Genomic DNA, 15082 nt, shown 5'->3' with positions numbered 1-15082 from the left:
GTGGAAAGAAAACAATTGCCAGAACAGAACAATAAAGAACTGAAGTAGTAACATTATTAAGGCACACAAGAGGCCACACAAAAGGAGTATTAGCATGATGCCGACAGGTGACCCAAAACTGTGCACACATTTGAGGACTGAGTACAGAAATCAAGAAACAAATGAAAATTAAGTTACATCTAAAGGAATGGCAAAAAAAAATTCCTATTTAATAATAACACTTCATAGCGGCATTCCTTTGGATTTAGGATTACGGAGTCAAGTTTTCGATTTTGTCAAAGGTGGCATGGTGGCGCTGTGGTCAGCACTACTGCTTCAGTACTTCCCGTACCAGCCTCCCCGAACAGGCGCCGGACTGTGGCGACTAGGGGTTTTCACAGTAACTTCATTTGAAGCCTACTTGTGACAATAAGCGCTTTTCATTTCATTTTTTCATTTCATGCCACCGAGGACCCAGGTTAGATCCTGGCCCTGGGTCACCGTCTGTGTGGAGTTTGCACATTCTCCCCATGACTGCATGGGTCTCATCCCCACAGCCCAAAGATGTGCAGGGGCAGGCGGATTGGCCATGCAAAATTGTCCCTTGATTGGACAAAAAATAATTGGGTACTCTACATTTTAAAAGAAGTTTTGGATTTTGTCCAAACAGTTTGCAGAGGAAGCAATATTGAAAATATTGTATATATCGCTTCTCGGCCTTTTGGCTAAGATCAAGTGTCTGCAGATTGAGCCTTTGGGTTCAGATCTGGTATGTCTCTCTTGTGGGGACCATGAATTCGATTCAATTTGAATTCGTTTTTTGGAGCAGGCGAGGAGCTGGATTAGGAGTTCGCCCCTGACCCACACTCTTGGTAACTCAGAAAAGGGAAAAAAAAATTTAAAATAAAAAAAATATTGTATATGCAACTTGTTCCTGTACTCAAACTAGAAGACAGTAGCGTTGAAGTTTTTACATGCATTTCTTTGGCAGAGCAAACAAGAACAAACCTCTTTATCCTCCATATGTGAAGCAGAAATTACAGTTGTGTTCCCTTTACCTGAAAAAAAATAAATGTAGTTTATATTTAACTGGAAGGTTTAAAAGCATATTTTAGGAAATGCATTAGTTGATAGAATTTAAATCTTTTTTTTTTATAAATTAAATGCTTTAGAGATTTGAATGTCACTCACAGGAACAATTCCATAATGTGAATTTGTAGTTTCATTTACCAAAAATAAATAGAAAGTAAATTTTATCGAGTTGATTTAAAAAACAAAAATCACACCACAAAATGTGCATGACCCTTTCTCCATCAGATGGCACTCAGCACAATAAAAGATCAGGGATCTGGTCAGAGATCCCTTCCCCAAATCAATTCTTGGCCAAATTGTGTGAAATGATCAGCTGGAACAAACATGCTTAACCAGCAAATATACCATTCAATGAGGAATGCATTTTTCCGAAAAGGCCAATTGGAAAAGGGAGAATGCAGCAGACACAGCATTTACTGATGAGGTGTTCAACAAGGTGCTTCACAAGGCCTTGTCACAGGAATTCTGGCATTTGATGCAGACGGAAATGTATCAGCATGAATAAAAATGGCTGATGTACACAAAACAAAATATTTATGGTAAACGAGTGCAGCTCAGTACTCAAGAGTCCGAAATATATTCAGGTATCAGCGCTATTGCTCTGAGTGTATAAAGATAATAATAATCTGCATTATTGTCACAAGTAGGCTTACATTAACACAGCAATGAAGTTACCAAAAAGTCCCTGGTCGCCACATTCCGGCGCCTGTTCGGTACACAGTGAGAATTCAGAATGTCCAATTCACCTAACAAGCACGTCTTTCGAGACTTGTGGGAGGAAACCAGAGCACCCGGAGGAAACCCACGCAGACAGGGAATCGAACCTGGATCCCTGGCGTGTGAAGCAACAGTGCTACCCACTGTGCTACATGCTGCCCAAAAAAAGGTAGTCGTCGTCATAGTCCGCTTTCCCCTTTGAGGGAGAGAGCTGACTGGTGGCGATTTAACCAGAGGGTCACCACACTTCAGGCGAGGGACAAAAGGTGGGGCCTTCATTAATAACCTCCTGGTACAGGAATTGAATCCATGCTATTGGCCTCGCTCTGCACCACAAACCAGCTGTCCAGCCAAATGAGCTAAACCAGCCTCCATCGATGATTTGGACGTGGGTTGAGGGAACAAATTTTGAAGTTTGCTGACAGTGGCAAACAAGATAGCAAAATATTTCAGGAAGAACTGGCAGTAAAGGGTAGCACGGTGGTGCAGTGGTTAGCACTGCTGTCTCACAGCGCCGAGGATACAGATTCGGTCCCAGCCCTGGGTCACGGTCCTTGTGATGTTTGCACATTCTCCCTTTGTCTGCATGGGTCTCACCCCCACTACCCAAAGATGTGCAAGGTCGGTGGATTGGCCACGCTAAATTGCCCCTTAATTGGGTGCTATAAATTAAAAAACAATTTCTAGATAAGTACCACATGAAAAATCAGGGTAAATACAGAAACTAAAGGAATGGATGAAGACAGACGTTAAGCAATTTAAACTTACAATTCCATGAAAGTGAGTGTAGTTTTAGTCATAAAAGCCAATAACATTTTGGATTTGATAAACAGGGTAGAGATTACATGGGGAAAAAAAACATAACAAGCACTGCGCAATATTATAGGAAGATTATAGAAGGGACATAAAATCCATACAGCATGCAGCTCAGTTTCCCAGGATGATACCAGATGGTACAATTTACCAGTGAGGAGATACTTAAGACAGTCTAGCTTGAGTAGAGAAGGCCTATACAAGTCTTTGTTGATGTTTATAAAATTACAAGGAGTTTTGATAGGGTGAATAGATAAAGGTTATCTCCAGGTTTGGTGATCCAGCAACAAAATGTAGTTATATCCAAGTCAGAGGCACTTTATTTTTAGCTTTAATAGGCAAATTGTTGGAGCACAGAGTGCTTTTCCCATTGGGAATGGTTAAGGCATACCTTCTGTGATGCAAATTTGGTTCTATGGAATAGAAATTCCAGAAAAGTCAGAATTAAAAGGAGGGATGGAACTAAAAACAGTGAAGGGGCCAAAGCAGTTGCAAGAGAAGAAAGCAGGACCTCAGACCTCACAGTTGAATGCAGACATCAACATTTGGCCAAGCGTTGTACAGCAATCCTGCTCATGGCCTTGAAAAGAACAAAATTTCATAGACCTACCAACATGCTATGAAGGAGACAAGGCACCACAGCCAGAGGATAAGTTAGGCAGCCAGTACAACAATGAGGCTTTACAACTCTCTCAGACCACCAGAGTGTATCTGAACTGAAGACTCACAATCTAGACTTCATTCACAAGGAAACATCTTCCCATCCAGAGCTGTAACAGATGGTGCCTTGAAAATATTCACTGAAATTAGAGGATTAATGAAGATTACCTACATCCTCCTCTTTTCATTCAAGTGCACATTTTGACTGTGGTTCTGGATCCAGGCCAACTACTTTTATGTCCCCAACCCTTGCCATTGAGAGCATGTATTGCTTCCCTTTGTCTCACCATCTACCATCTTATTTCTCCCCCTTATATTCATCCTAACAAAAGCCTCTCAATTTGAGTAAATTTTCTGCCATCTACCCTGCCAAAACCACCACAGAAAGTCAGACGATATAGCCTTTCTCCCAACTTCTCCAATATCTTTGATTCTTTCGAGGGCCTCATTCTGTTTCAACCTGCTTACATCTCCTTTAAACTTTTGTTTATCACTTTTCAATCCCTGGTCACATTGAGCTTTTATTCCACGCATGGCAAATTATCCCAGATACGATATAGGAAATGCAACGGTCAGCTTTATCCCCCAATCAGAAAACTCAATTCATGTAGTGGAGAGGATGATGATAATGGTGCATAGCCTCATGCTAATCTGAAAATCAAGGTTCATAAATCAGAAGACATGAACCCCAGGTTTCACAAGTTCATCCACTAGTGCCCATTCATTATCAAGTACCGCTTGAATGCTAAAGATAAAAGGGAACCAGAACAATTTGGGCCACAGGTTAAAAAAGATGAAAGACAGGCAGCACGGTGGCGCAATGGTTAGCCCTGCTGCCTTACGGCACCGAGGTCCCTGGTTCGACCCCAGCTCTGGGTCACTGTCCGTGTCATCACAGGTGATGACTCAAATATCAGAAGTATTGAATAGCTACTTAGCTTCAGATTTTAGCAAAGCAGAAGGGAAACATAAGAGACACTTCACTAGAGGATGAGCTTAAAAGGATCAAGAATTGGGAAGAAATAGAGAAACTAACAAAGCAGCAAAGCTAAAGAGAATAAAGCCCCAGTATGCTGGTAGACAGCTAATGCTCTTCCCATACCAGTGTTTAGCACAGGGCTAAATCGCTGGCTTTGAAAGCAGACCAAGCAGGCCAACAGCACGGTTCAATTCCCGTACCAGCCTTCCCGAACAGGCACCGGAATGTGGCGACTAGGGGCTTTTCACAGTAACTTCATTTGAAGCCTACTTGTGACAATAAGCGATTTTCATTTCATTTCATTTCAAAAGGAAACAGAACAAAGCCTGAGCACTATAAACATGTCAGTGTGAATGATAAATCACCAAAATCTATATTAAAAGGCTAACAGAGAAGAGTATTCAAGAAGATCTACCATCACCTGATCAGGGTGATTAGGGGTGCGTAAATTGATACCAGTCGCGCCACATCTCAAGAATGAATAAAAATGTCTACGCCTCTGCCATTTAGACTACTATTTTTAGGTCTTTTGGAACGATGCTTTTATTCAGACCTGAATGGAAGTCAGTAAGTTGAACTTCCCTTCCAATTTAACATTTCAGAGCATTCAGAGAAACTCTGGTTAGGAGGCATTCGCTCCAAATATAGAAACAAAACTCAAGAACTTCCTACATGTTTAGCGCAAGCCCAGTTATTTTTCTGTTAGACCCATTACAAAGAACTTGAATGTGAATGCCATTCCTTCCTCAAGCACTGTGTTTTAGTCTAGTCCCATTGGTTTCATGCAGTCATAGACTCTAATTTTCTCTGCTATTTGATTCTTAAAACAGAGTAGTTTCATTTCCTGATATGCAAAATTAACGAAATTATGAATAAAGCAGTTTTTTGGTCTTTCCTATCCTACTCTAAAACTCCGGCAAATTCAGCAAGTTTCCAATGGATTAGTAACCTGGAGCAGCTTGCATCTTATTGATTTATCAATTTAAAATGAGTATTTACCTGAAAACTGATTTAGACACAGCTTTGGAGAGGACAGGGTCTCTTCACCTTGTTCTGTTGATTGAGCCAGATATTCATGAAGCTTCTGCACTAATGTATTCAGCTTGCTTTCACTGTAAAAGTAAGAGTTGCAGTAGTTTTAAAAAGTATTAAGTTGTCATTTCTTTGGAGTGCAATTATAGACACCCAAAAATAATCAGCTGCTTGGCAGCACAGCAAAGTTTTTTGAAAAAAAAACTATTCTGGCAGTGATGAAAAAGCATAATCAGGGGCTGCCTGCCTGAACACTTGATCAAGAAGTGGTTGTTGCTGCAGGTTCATTTCAATTTTGGGGCTTTATAGAACCATTTGTCACCTTCTACAACTATTTAATAATGTGCCTTTTACAAATTTGAATAATCCAGATAAATAATTTTATTTGCTGTATAAATTATACTGGATTCAACAAGTATATTACCATGGCAATGCACGGTTTCCAAATTGTATATTAAATAGAACAGATTTTCAAACCAAAACAAGTATATTTGCTTGCCATTTAGTTGCACTGTAAGAAGGAATATTTCCAGGAAACAGCTTGATCAGCATTCACCTCCAGTTTAATGACCCACTTAAATATTCAACTTTAATATTCAGACAGCACCCGTCCTTCACAATTCTAATCAGCTCTCACTTTCCCAAGGGCTCAGTCACAGATGGTAACTTCCACTAATTTCCCCACAACTGAAATGAGACTGAGATCCGTAATTACCTGGTTTCTCCCTCTTCTTAAACAAGAGTGAAACCTGCAATTTTCCAATCCAATGGCTCAAAACAAAATCTATAGAGAGCACTAGAAAACTATCACCGCAAATGCAATTTCAGCACGCATTTCTTTTAATACTTTTATTTCCACACGAGAGTATCAGGTCCTGGAGACTTTTCCCCCTTAAATACTATTTTCTCCATTGCGATTTTCTAATTACTGTCTTCCCCGGACATAGGGTTCTATGGCAAATGGTATGCTGGCCTTCATAACAAGAGGGTTAGAGTATAGGAATAGGAATGTTTTACTAAAATTGTATAGGGATTGGTGAGGCCACATCTGGAGTAGTGTGTGCAGTTTTGGTGTCCTTATCCGAGGAAAGATGTTCTTGCTATGGAGGGAGTATAGTGAAAGTTGATTCTTGAGATGGCGGGACTGTCATACGAGGACAGAATAAATCGGTTAGGATTATATTAATTAAAGAGTGAGAAGAGGTCTCATAGAAACAGGGTAGATTCAGAAAGAATGTTCCTGTTGGTGAGGGGAGTCCAGAACTAGGGGCCATAGGTTTGAAGATAAGGGGTAAACCTTTTAGGACTGAGGTGAGGAGAAATCTCTTCACCCAGAGAGTGGTGAATCTGTGGAACTCACTACCACAAAAAGTAGCTGAGGCGCAACTATGTGTAATTTCAAGAAGAAATTAGATATAGCTCTTGGGGCTAAAGAGATCAAGGAATTATGGGGGGAAAAGGCGGGATCAGGGTATTGAACTTGATGATCAACCATGATCATAATGAATGGCGGAGCAGGCTCAAAGAGCCAAAATGCCTCCTCTTGCTTCTCTTTTCTATGTAGGTTTCTATGAATAGTTCACCAAGGAAGCACCAAGGCTGCAAAGCTTTATAAAGGCAAATTACTGCGGATGCTGGAATCTGAAACCAAAGAGAAAATACAGGAAAATCTCAGCAGGTCTGGCAGCATCTGTAGGGAGAGAAAGGAGCTAACGTATCGAGTCCAGATGATCCTTTGTCAAAGCTGACAGACGATCACCTGGACTTGAAACGTTAGCTCGTTTCTCGCCCTACAGATGCTGCCAGACCTGCTGAGATTTTCCAGCATTTTCTCTTTGGTTGCAAAGATTTATAGGCAGGTCAAATAAATGGCAAGAAGTTGCATGAAAAAATATTAGCAAGCCAGATTAAGGAAAACCCAAAGATGTTTTACCAGTATATTAAAAGCAAAAGGATAGTTAAGGAAAAAGTGGAACCTATCAAAGATAAAGGGAAATGTGTGAAGATATGGGGATATGTCCCAAATCTTTGTGTCTATATTCACAAAGGAAAGGGATGATGTGGATATACTAATCCAAGAGCTGTGAAATATTGGATAAAAGAATTTTAATGAGATGTTCAAGGTGTTGGGATCCTTACAAGTGAATAAGTTGCCAGGATGGATTGTTGCCTCGGAAGGAGGCCAGAAGGGCAGCACGATGGCACAGTGGAAGCACTGCAGTCTCACGGCTCCAAGGTCCCAGGTTCGATCCCGGCTCTGAGTCACTGTCCGTGTGGAGTTTACACATTCTCCCCGTGCTTGCGTGGGTTTCGCCCCCACAACCCAAAGATGTGCATGGTAGGTGGATTGAACACGCTAAATTGCCCCTTAATTGGAAAAAATGAATTGGGTACTCTAAATTTTTTTTTTAAAGGCCAGGGAGGAAATAGCAGATGTTCTGAGGATTATTTTCCAATCTTCACTAGACACAGGGGAGGTGTTGGAGGACTGGAGGAGTGCAAATATGGTTCTGTTTTTTTAAGAAGGGTATGAAGGCAATGCCAAACAATTATAGGTTGGTTAGTCTTACTTCTGGTTGGGAAATTGAGTTTATCCGATCTCTCAGGGCTGATTCTGTCACTTTGAAAGGCATGGACTAGTCAGGGATAGTCAGCATAGCTTTGTTAAGGGAAGGTCATGCCATACAAATATGATTGAATTATTTGAGGAAGTGACGAGGATGAGGGTAGTACAGTGGATGATGTCCACGTTGACAAGTTCCCACATGGGAGACTAGTCAAAAAAGTAAAATCCCATGGGATATAGGGCAATGTGGTGAATTGGATCCAAAATTGGTTTAGTAACAGGAAACAAAGGGCAATGGCTGACTGCTGCCCTTGCAAATGGAATGCTGTTTCAAGTGGTGTTCCACAGGGCTCGGTGTTGGGACCTCTGCTGTTTGATTTATATATTAACCATTTGGACTTAAACAATGGAAGCACGATTGGGAAATTTGCAGATGACAAAAACTGGCCGTGTAGTGGATAGCTGGAAGCTCTAAAATGATATAGGTGGGTTGGTGAAGTGGGCAGGAAAGTGGCAGATAATCCATTTAGGGAAGTCAAACAGTGAAAGGGAATACACAAAAACTGGAACATACTAAAAGAGGTGATGATGTGAGATCTTGGCATGGGTGCCCAGGTCCCTAAAGGTAGCAACACAGTTAGATAAGGATGTAAAGAAGGCAAACTAAATGCTCCCCTTCATTGGCAGAGGTATAGAATACAAAAGTAGGGACATAATGATGGAACTGTATAAGACACTGGCAAAGCCACAACTGGAGTACTGTGTGCAGTTCTGGTCACCACATAACAGGAAGGATGTAATTTCTCTGGAGAGAGCGCAGCGAAGATTTACGATGTAGCCAAGGCTGGAGAATTGCAGCTACAATGAGAGATTGGGGTTATTTTGTTTGGAAGGCTGAGGGGTGACATAAGTGAGGTATACAAAATTGTGAGGGGTAGAGTGTTTTTTTGTTTTAATGTTTTTATTGGCATTTTCAAAATTTTATACATTGCCTTTCGTTTTCATTAATTGTACAGTCAAAGGTTCCTTCTTAGGTTTCTCTATTTACAGTCTGTCGCCGCCTGGCTCAGCATACAATCCTCCCTATCCCTATTCCCTTGCTGGGTTTTGCTACTTCGCCCTGCCCCACCCCCCCTCCCCAGTCCTCCCACGCTTTCCTCTTTCTATCTTGCCCTGGCTATTTCCCCCTGGCTACTGGCTATTTGTTTATTTATGTGTTGGCCACAAACGGATCTCAGAACAGTCGGGTGAATGGCTCCCATGTTTTGTGAAAGCCCTCTTCCAACCCACGGATGGTGAATTTGATTTTCTCCATTTGGAGAAATTCTGATAGGGACAGCCAGTCTGCAGCTTTAGGTGGTGCTGCTGGATCGCCAACCAAGCAGGATTCTGCGGCGGGCAATCAGGAAGGCAAAGGCAAGGGCGTTCGCCCTCCTCCCCCATGAAGAGATCTGGCTAGTCTGATATACACCGAAGAGTGCCACTTTCAGGCATGGCTCCACCCTCATCCCACTTTGGATATTGCCACGAAGAAGGCTGTCCAGTACCCAGCAAGTCTGGGGCATGGCCAGAACATGTGGGGGTGGTTGGCCGGGCCTCCTTGGCACAGTTCATATGTTGCAGAGAGAGTGTCACAGGTGGAACCGGTTTTGCTTGGTTCAAAAACCAGGGGCCATAGATTAAAGCTAAGTGTCAGAAGGATTAGATGGGACACAAGGGAAACTTTTTTTTTTAAGACATAGGATGATGGGTGTCTGGAATTCATTGCCTGAATTGGCGGTGGAGACAGAGACCCATAACTCTTGTAACAAGTACCTGGATCGGCACCTTAAGTATTGTAAGCTGCAAGACTATAGGCCATGTGCAGAAATATGGGATCAGAAAGGTGCCTTTGGGTCAACATGGACAAGATGGGCTGAATGGCCCCATTCTGTGCTGTATCATTCATCCCGTTACTATGGTTCAAGACGGCAGACAGAATATTAATCTGGATAAATGTAGTTATAACTTGATGGGAAAAAAGGCAAGATTGGAAAGAAATTCTCAGTCAACAGGTTCCTTGTACATAAATTACAGAAAATTAACATGCAAGTACAGAGAGCAGCATGTGAAGAGTGCACTCAGTAAAGCATGTACCTCCGTAGAGCTGTGTTAACTCAATGTTATTAAAATTACGCTGCTTTTTCTTAAGGCTTTCCTTGCCTGGTTAATGCTTTGTCAACTGCAAAGCTGAGAAAATATTTTTTTTCATTAAGCGCTTCCATTGTACAGGAGACTTCAGGATAATTCACATCCAACGGCCAGCTTTGAACATTCAGTTCACATTTTGACAGCTGTGACAAACTGCACTACAGCAACTGTGACAATCACAGCATTCTGAAAGTCACATCATAGAATCCCTACAGGACAGAAGGAGGCTATTCGGCCCATCAAGTCTGCACCAACCCTCTGAAATAGGGACTATCCCCCATCATAAACCCGTAATCCCACCTAGGGGCAATTTAGCATAGCCAATCCATCCAACCTGCACATCTTTGGAACTGCGGGAGGAAACCGGAGCACCCGGAGCTACGTCAAGAATGTACAGCCTCCACACAGTCCGTCACTCAAGGTTGGAATGGAACCCGGGTCCCTGGCGCTGTGAGGCAGCAGTGCTAACCACTGTGCCACCCTATGCCTGGAACCAGGATCTTCAGCAAATCAACATCCTTGTTTTCGGCAAATTCAGTTTTTTCTTGAACCATATCACGTGTACAGTCTTGTTGAAATCCGTGCATTCATTTTTGTGATGTTGTTTATAGACCAACAGGGGCAAAAACATTTCACTGAAGGTGGGCGTAAGTAATGACAAAAGCATCTCTATAAGACTCTAATACCTCTGCATCAAAGGCCAACAGAAAAGCAGTTCGTACAACATCGGACAACAACTAAAGTCCATATATATGCAGTTAATAGGAAAATACAAAGCTGCTGTCCAATTTGCCCAACCTCACTTCACTTCCAAGACATGGTCCATTGGTTCCACAACAACACATTTGGCATTGAAATTCATGCAAGATTGTGATTTTGCTATTCTTCCCAATCAATAAAAACACATTAGAATTGGCCATTCAGCAGACAACACTCACTCTAGACAGATGTAATTTTACAAATGAGTAATCACACTTCAGAACACCCAAATTTTGAACTCTTCTCTAGTTTCTTTCCCATCTCCTGTGATGTGCTGAATGAGCTAATTTCCACAAGATATCCCTTCGGATTCCTCAATCATGTCACTGAACTGTTGCCCAACCAAGTTTCCTTCTAGTTTGCACGATAGTCGATATTACTACAGTACTCGCACATCAGAAACTGTCCTTCTCTCATACAAATGCCACCACCTGCTCCCCCTCCCCCAAAAAACAAAAGCCTCGACTATACTCTCCTACCAACCCATCACTAGGCCAGTCTACCCTACTCCGCCATTCAATAAGGTCGCGGCTGATCTGACTGTAACCTCAAACACATATTCCTACCTAACCCCGACAACATTTCACCACCTTGTTAATCAGAATCTACCTGGCTCTGCCTTCAAAAAAAATCAAAGACTCTGCTTCCAACAGCCTGAGGAAGAAGGCTCCAAAGACAAAACCGCTCTCAGAGAAAACTATTTCTTCAATCGGTCTTAAATGAGCAACCCCTTATTTTTAATCAGTGACTCCTACTTTTAGATTCTCCCAAAACAGGAAACACCCTCCCCTCATCCACCCTGTTAAGACCCCTTAGGATCTTGTATGTTTCAATCAAGTCGCCTTACTCTTTTAAACTCCAGTGAATACAAGCCCAAACTTTCCTCATTAGGCAACCTGTCTATTCCAGGTATTAGCCCAGTAAATCTTCTGAACTGCCAACATTGTCACCTCTAAAAATCGGAGCCCACCTTTCCAGAGGTTCATTCCTGAATCTAGTCAGGTTTCTGCCACTTTCATGGCACCAAGACAAAATTACATCCTGCACAACTGTGAAGGAATACTATTGCACCTTTTGCTACTCAGCATTTCTGTAGCCTTTTGACATAGTTGGCCACTTTACCCTTTTGCAACGCTTCTCCTACCCTTTTGCAACACCTCTCCACCTTCATTCAGCTGGGTGGAATTGCACTTGTTTGATTCTATTCATAGCCAAACAATCACCTGCAATGACTTCTCTTCACACTCCCACACCAATACATCTGGTGTTTCCAAGGCCCTATCCCTGGCCTATTTTTTTGTTATTTACCTATTTCCCTTGATGGCGACACCAGAACAACAGTCAGTTTTCACATGTGCACTGATGACACTGAGCATTTCCTTACCGTTGCCTCTCTTGACCCCCTCCATTGTCCTTAAATCGCTTTTCTGACGTCCATTATTCAATCAGCAGAACTTTCCTCCAATTAAATATTGAGCAGACCAAAGACATTGTACACCATCTCCATCACAAACACCATTCACTAATCACAGACTCCATTCCTCTCCTTGCCAATTGCCTTGAGGTTAAACCACACTGTTTGCATCTTTGGTATCATAGCTGACCCAGAGGCTAGTGCTCGGAAAACAAAGGTAGTTTAAGAGAATTAGATTTGCATTGGGTAAACATTAGAAGTAGGGTATAGTTTTATAATAAATGATTTTATCGTTTTATATAAATGATCTGCAAGCAGAGATAAGAATGTAACTTGCAGATGATACTAAAATAGGTGGAAAATAAGTGAGAGGTTATCCATTTTGGCCAAAAATAGTCAGGCAAATTATCGAAATGGAAAACGGATCGAAAATGCAAATGGGCAGAGGCATCTGGGTGTCTTTGTTCATGAGTTAAAGAAAGTCCGTATGCAAGTACAAAATGTTACAGCCTCCCCGAACTGGCGCCAGAATGTGGCGACTAGGAGTTTTTCACAGTAATTTCATTGAAGGCTATTTGCGACAATAAGCAATTATTATTATTAAATGGACTGTTAGCATTTATTGCAAAACTACGTGGAGTATAAAAGGAGAGAAGTATTGTTACAATTGTATAGGGTGTTGGTGAGGCAACATCTGGCGTAGTGTCCAGTTTCCGTCTTATTTGAGAACGAGTGTGGTAGGATTAGAAGCAGTTCAGATGAGGGTCACCAGATTGATTCCGGGGATGAAGGGGTTGATGTCTGAGAGATTAAAACAGTTTGGGTTTATACGTGCTGGAGTTGTAGAAGGATGAGAGGGCATCTGATCGAGGTATATAAAATACTAAAAGGGATTGATAAAAATAAATGTAGACCAAATGTTGCCCCTTGTAGGGCAATCTAGAAGAGGTCAGACATAGGTTGAGAGGCAGTAGATTTAAAACTGAGATGAGAAGATGAATTTGTGGAACTCTCTGCCTCTGTGGTGGAGTCTGAATCGTTAAATGGTTTCAAGAGAGAGATAGATATATTTCTGATTTTAAAAAGGGTGAACAGGTAGAAAGGTGGCTTTGAGACCAGGAAGAGATTAGCCATGATCTGCTTGAATGGCGGAGCAGGCGCGAAGGGCGGAATTGACTACCTCTGCTCTTAATTCCTATTTTCAAATGTGTTTAATTTAATGTTTCTGTGCCTGCTGGACAAAGATGTTTGTATGTGTGTGTGTGTGTGTGGGGGGGGGGGGGGGGGGGGGGGGGGGTTGGTTGGTTGGTTATAAGTTCCAACCGTGATTCTTTGTGCTGAGAGAGGGTTATGGCGTGAAGAATAAATAAAAGACATAAACCTAGCAAGTGGGACCATGTGCAGTAGAGAAGCAGTTTTAGTTGAGCTTTTGTGGGCAGTTAGAAATAGATAGCGAGAATGAAGCAGCTCTCAGCTTTGCTAAAAGCAGTTGCTTAAGGCGGCTAGCGAGGGAGCATCTCTCCGCTATACCATGTAATGGTTAAGAAAAAATGTGCAGAGATCTGAAGAGAAGCTAGTTAAGGAAACTGGAATAAAAGAAGTTTCCAACAAGTCTGAGGTTAAAGGTACTAGAAGATGGAACTGTTCAGTAAAGACAGACCAGGCTAAGATCCCGGAAAGATATCTGAAGTGATTCTCAGGCTTGAGGTTTCACTACATACCGTGGAACGCGTGTCAAAATAGCACTGGAAATTGGTAGCTGGATCTCAGAGTTTACGTAAAAGCAGTTAAGACACGGGAAACCTAAAAGGGGGTGGTGTAAGATCCTGGACTGGACTAACTGTTGAAAGTGGAGCGGAAGCTTGGGTTAAAAGAGTAATTGGTAAAACCGGGACTGGATTTCAGAAGGTAAATCTCCCAGGGATAGCATTGTGACAGAAAATTTTAAACAATGTTTTTGGGAGTGGAGTTTAGAAACTCTCATGTGAGATTCATCTGGGGAGATTCAGAGGAGAAATCCACAGATCTTCACTTGATGTTCATGTTCAAAGTGCAGAGTGTATTTGACCACTGCCAATCTGTGCTCTTAAAAAGGAGCTTAATATGTACTTGTAATCAGTGCTAATCTCAAAATTGTTTGTAATCGTTAATGGAGATTAAAGTAGTATTGTATAATAATCCAACCCACCTACCAATCATGTTTAATTAATGTTTTTTCCTGGTTAAAACAAATTAGCGGCCCTATGACTGTTCTTCTGCTTTTTATTTAAAAAAAGTATGTTATGGTCTTTTAGGCCAGGGTTCCATTCTGGGGGTTTCCTGTCCAGCTATATCAACTGAGATGGTGAGCTTTAAACCAAATATCCACACCATTAGGGCTGCCTATCCTTACCTCCACATCCTTCAAAGTGTGGTGCCAGAATTAGTCAAAATACTTCAGTGGATTGTGAACTTAATCTGCCCTATCTTTGTACTCTTCTGCCTTTATTGAGAAAGCCCTGGATGCCATATGCCTTTGTTACTGCTTTCTCGCCACCAATTCACACACATATACCCCAGATCCTTCTACTCCAGCACCCTCTATTTTATTTTATGTTGCCTTTCCAGATAGTTAAAACACGAAAACTGTATCAGATAATCAGCAACAATTCTAAATAGGAAATGAAAACCTCCTACACTGAATGCTAACAGCCTAATAGAAAAAAATTCAAGAGACCCAGAATGTTCAGCAAAAATGATTCCGAAATGAAATGAAAAGAAAATTGCTTATTGTCACAAGTAGGCTTCAAATGAAGTTACTGTGAAAAGCCCCTAGTTGCCACATTCCGGCGCCTGTTCGAGGAGGCTGGTACAGCAATTGAACCCGCGCTGCTGGCCTGCC

The 15082-nt window shown here is 41.8% G+C and overlaps 1 protein-coding gene across 7 annotated transcripts in view; it reads right to left on the bottom strand.

Moving 5' to 3' along the window:
* The window catches only part of atrx (ATRX chromatin remodeler), a 285402-nt gene that overhangs the window by 233438 nt on the left and 36882 nt on the right, over positions 1 to 15082 (bottom strand). For 4 of the 7 annotated variants that reach the window (XM_072505740.1, XM_072505738.1, XM_072505739.1 and 1 more), the window contains exons 2-3: positions 5240 to 5352; positions 988 to 1037 (exon numbers count right to left, since the gene is read on the bottom strand). In XM_072505740.1, the coding sequence (XP_072361841.1) occupies positions 988 to 1002 (15 nt within the window). In that variant the 5' untranslated portion in view covers positions 1003 to 1037; positions 5240 to 5352. Of the gene's footprint in view, positions 1 to 987; positions 1044 to 5239; positions 5353 to 15082 lie in introns of those variants that run through there. The other 3 variants (XM_072505742.1, XM_072505743.1, XM_072505744.1) reach the window with 2 other exon arrangements.

The sequence above is a fragment of the Scyliorhinus torazame genome, chromosome 5, assembly GCF_047496885.1.
Source record: "Scyliorhinus torazame isolate Kashiwa2021f chromosome 5, sScyTor2.1, whole genome shotgun sequence".
In the NCBI taxonomy this organism is placed as follows: domain Eukaryota; kingdom Metazoa; phylum Chordata; class Chondrichthyes; order Carcharhiniformes; family Scyliorhinidae; genus Scyliorhinus; species Scyliorhinus torazame.
This window is presented reverse-complemented; position numbering and strand designations above follow the sequence as displayed.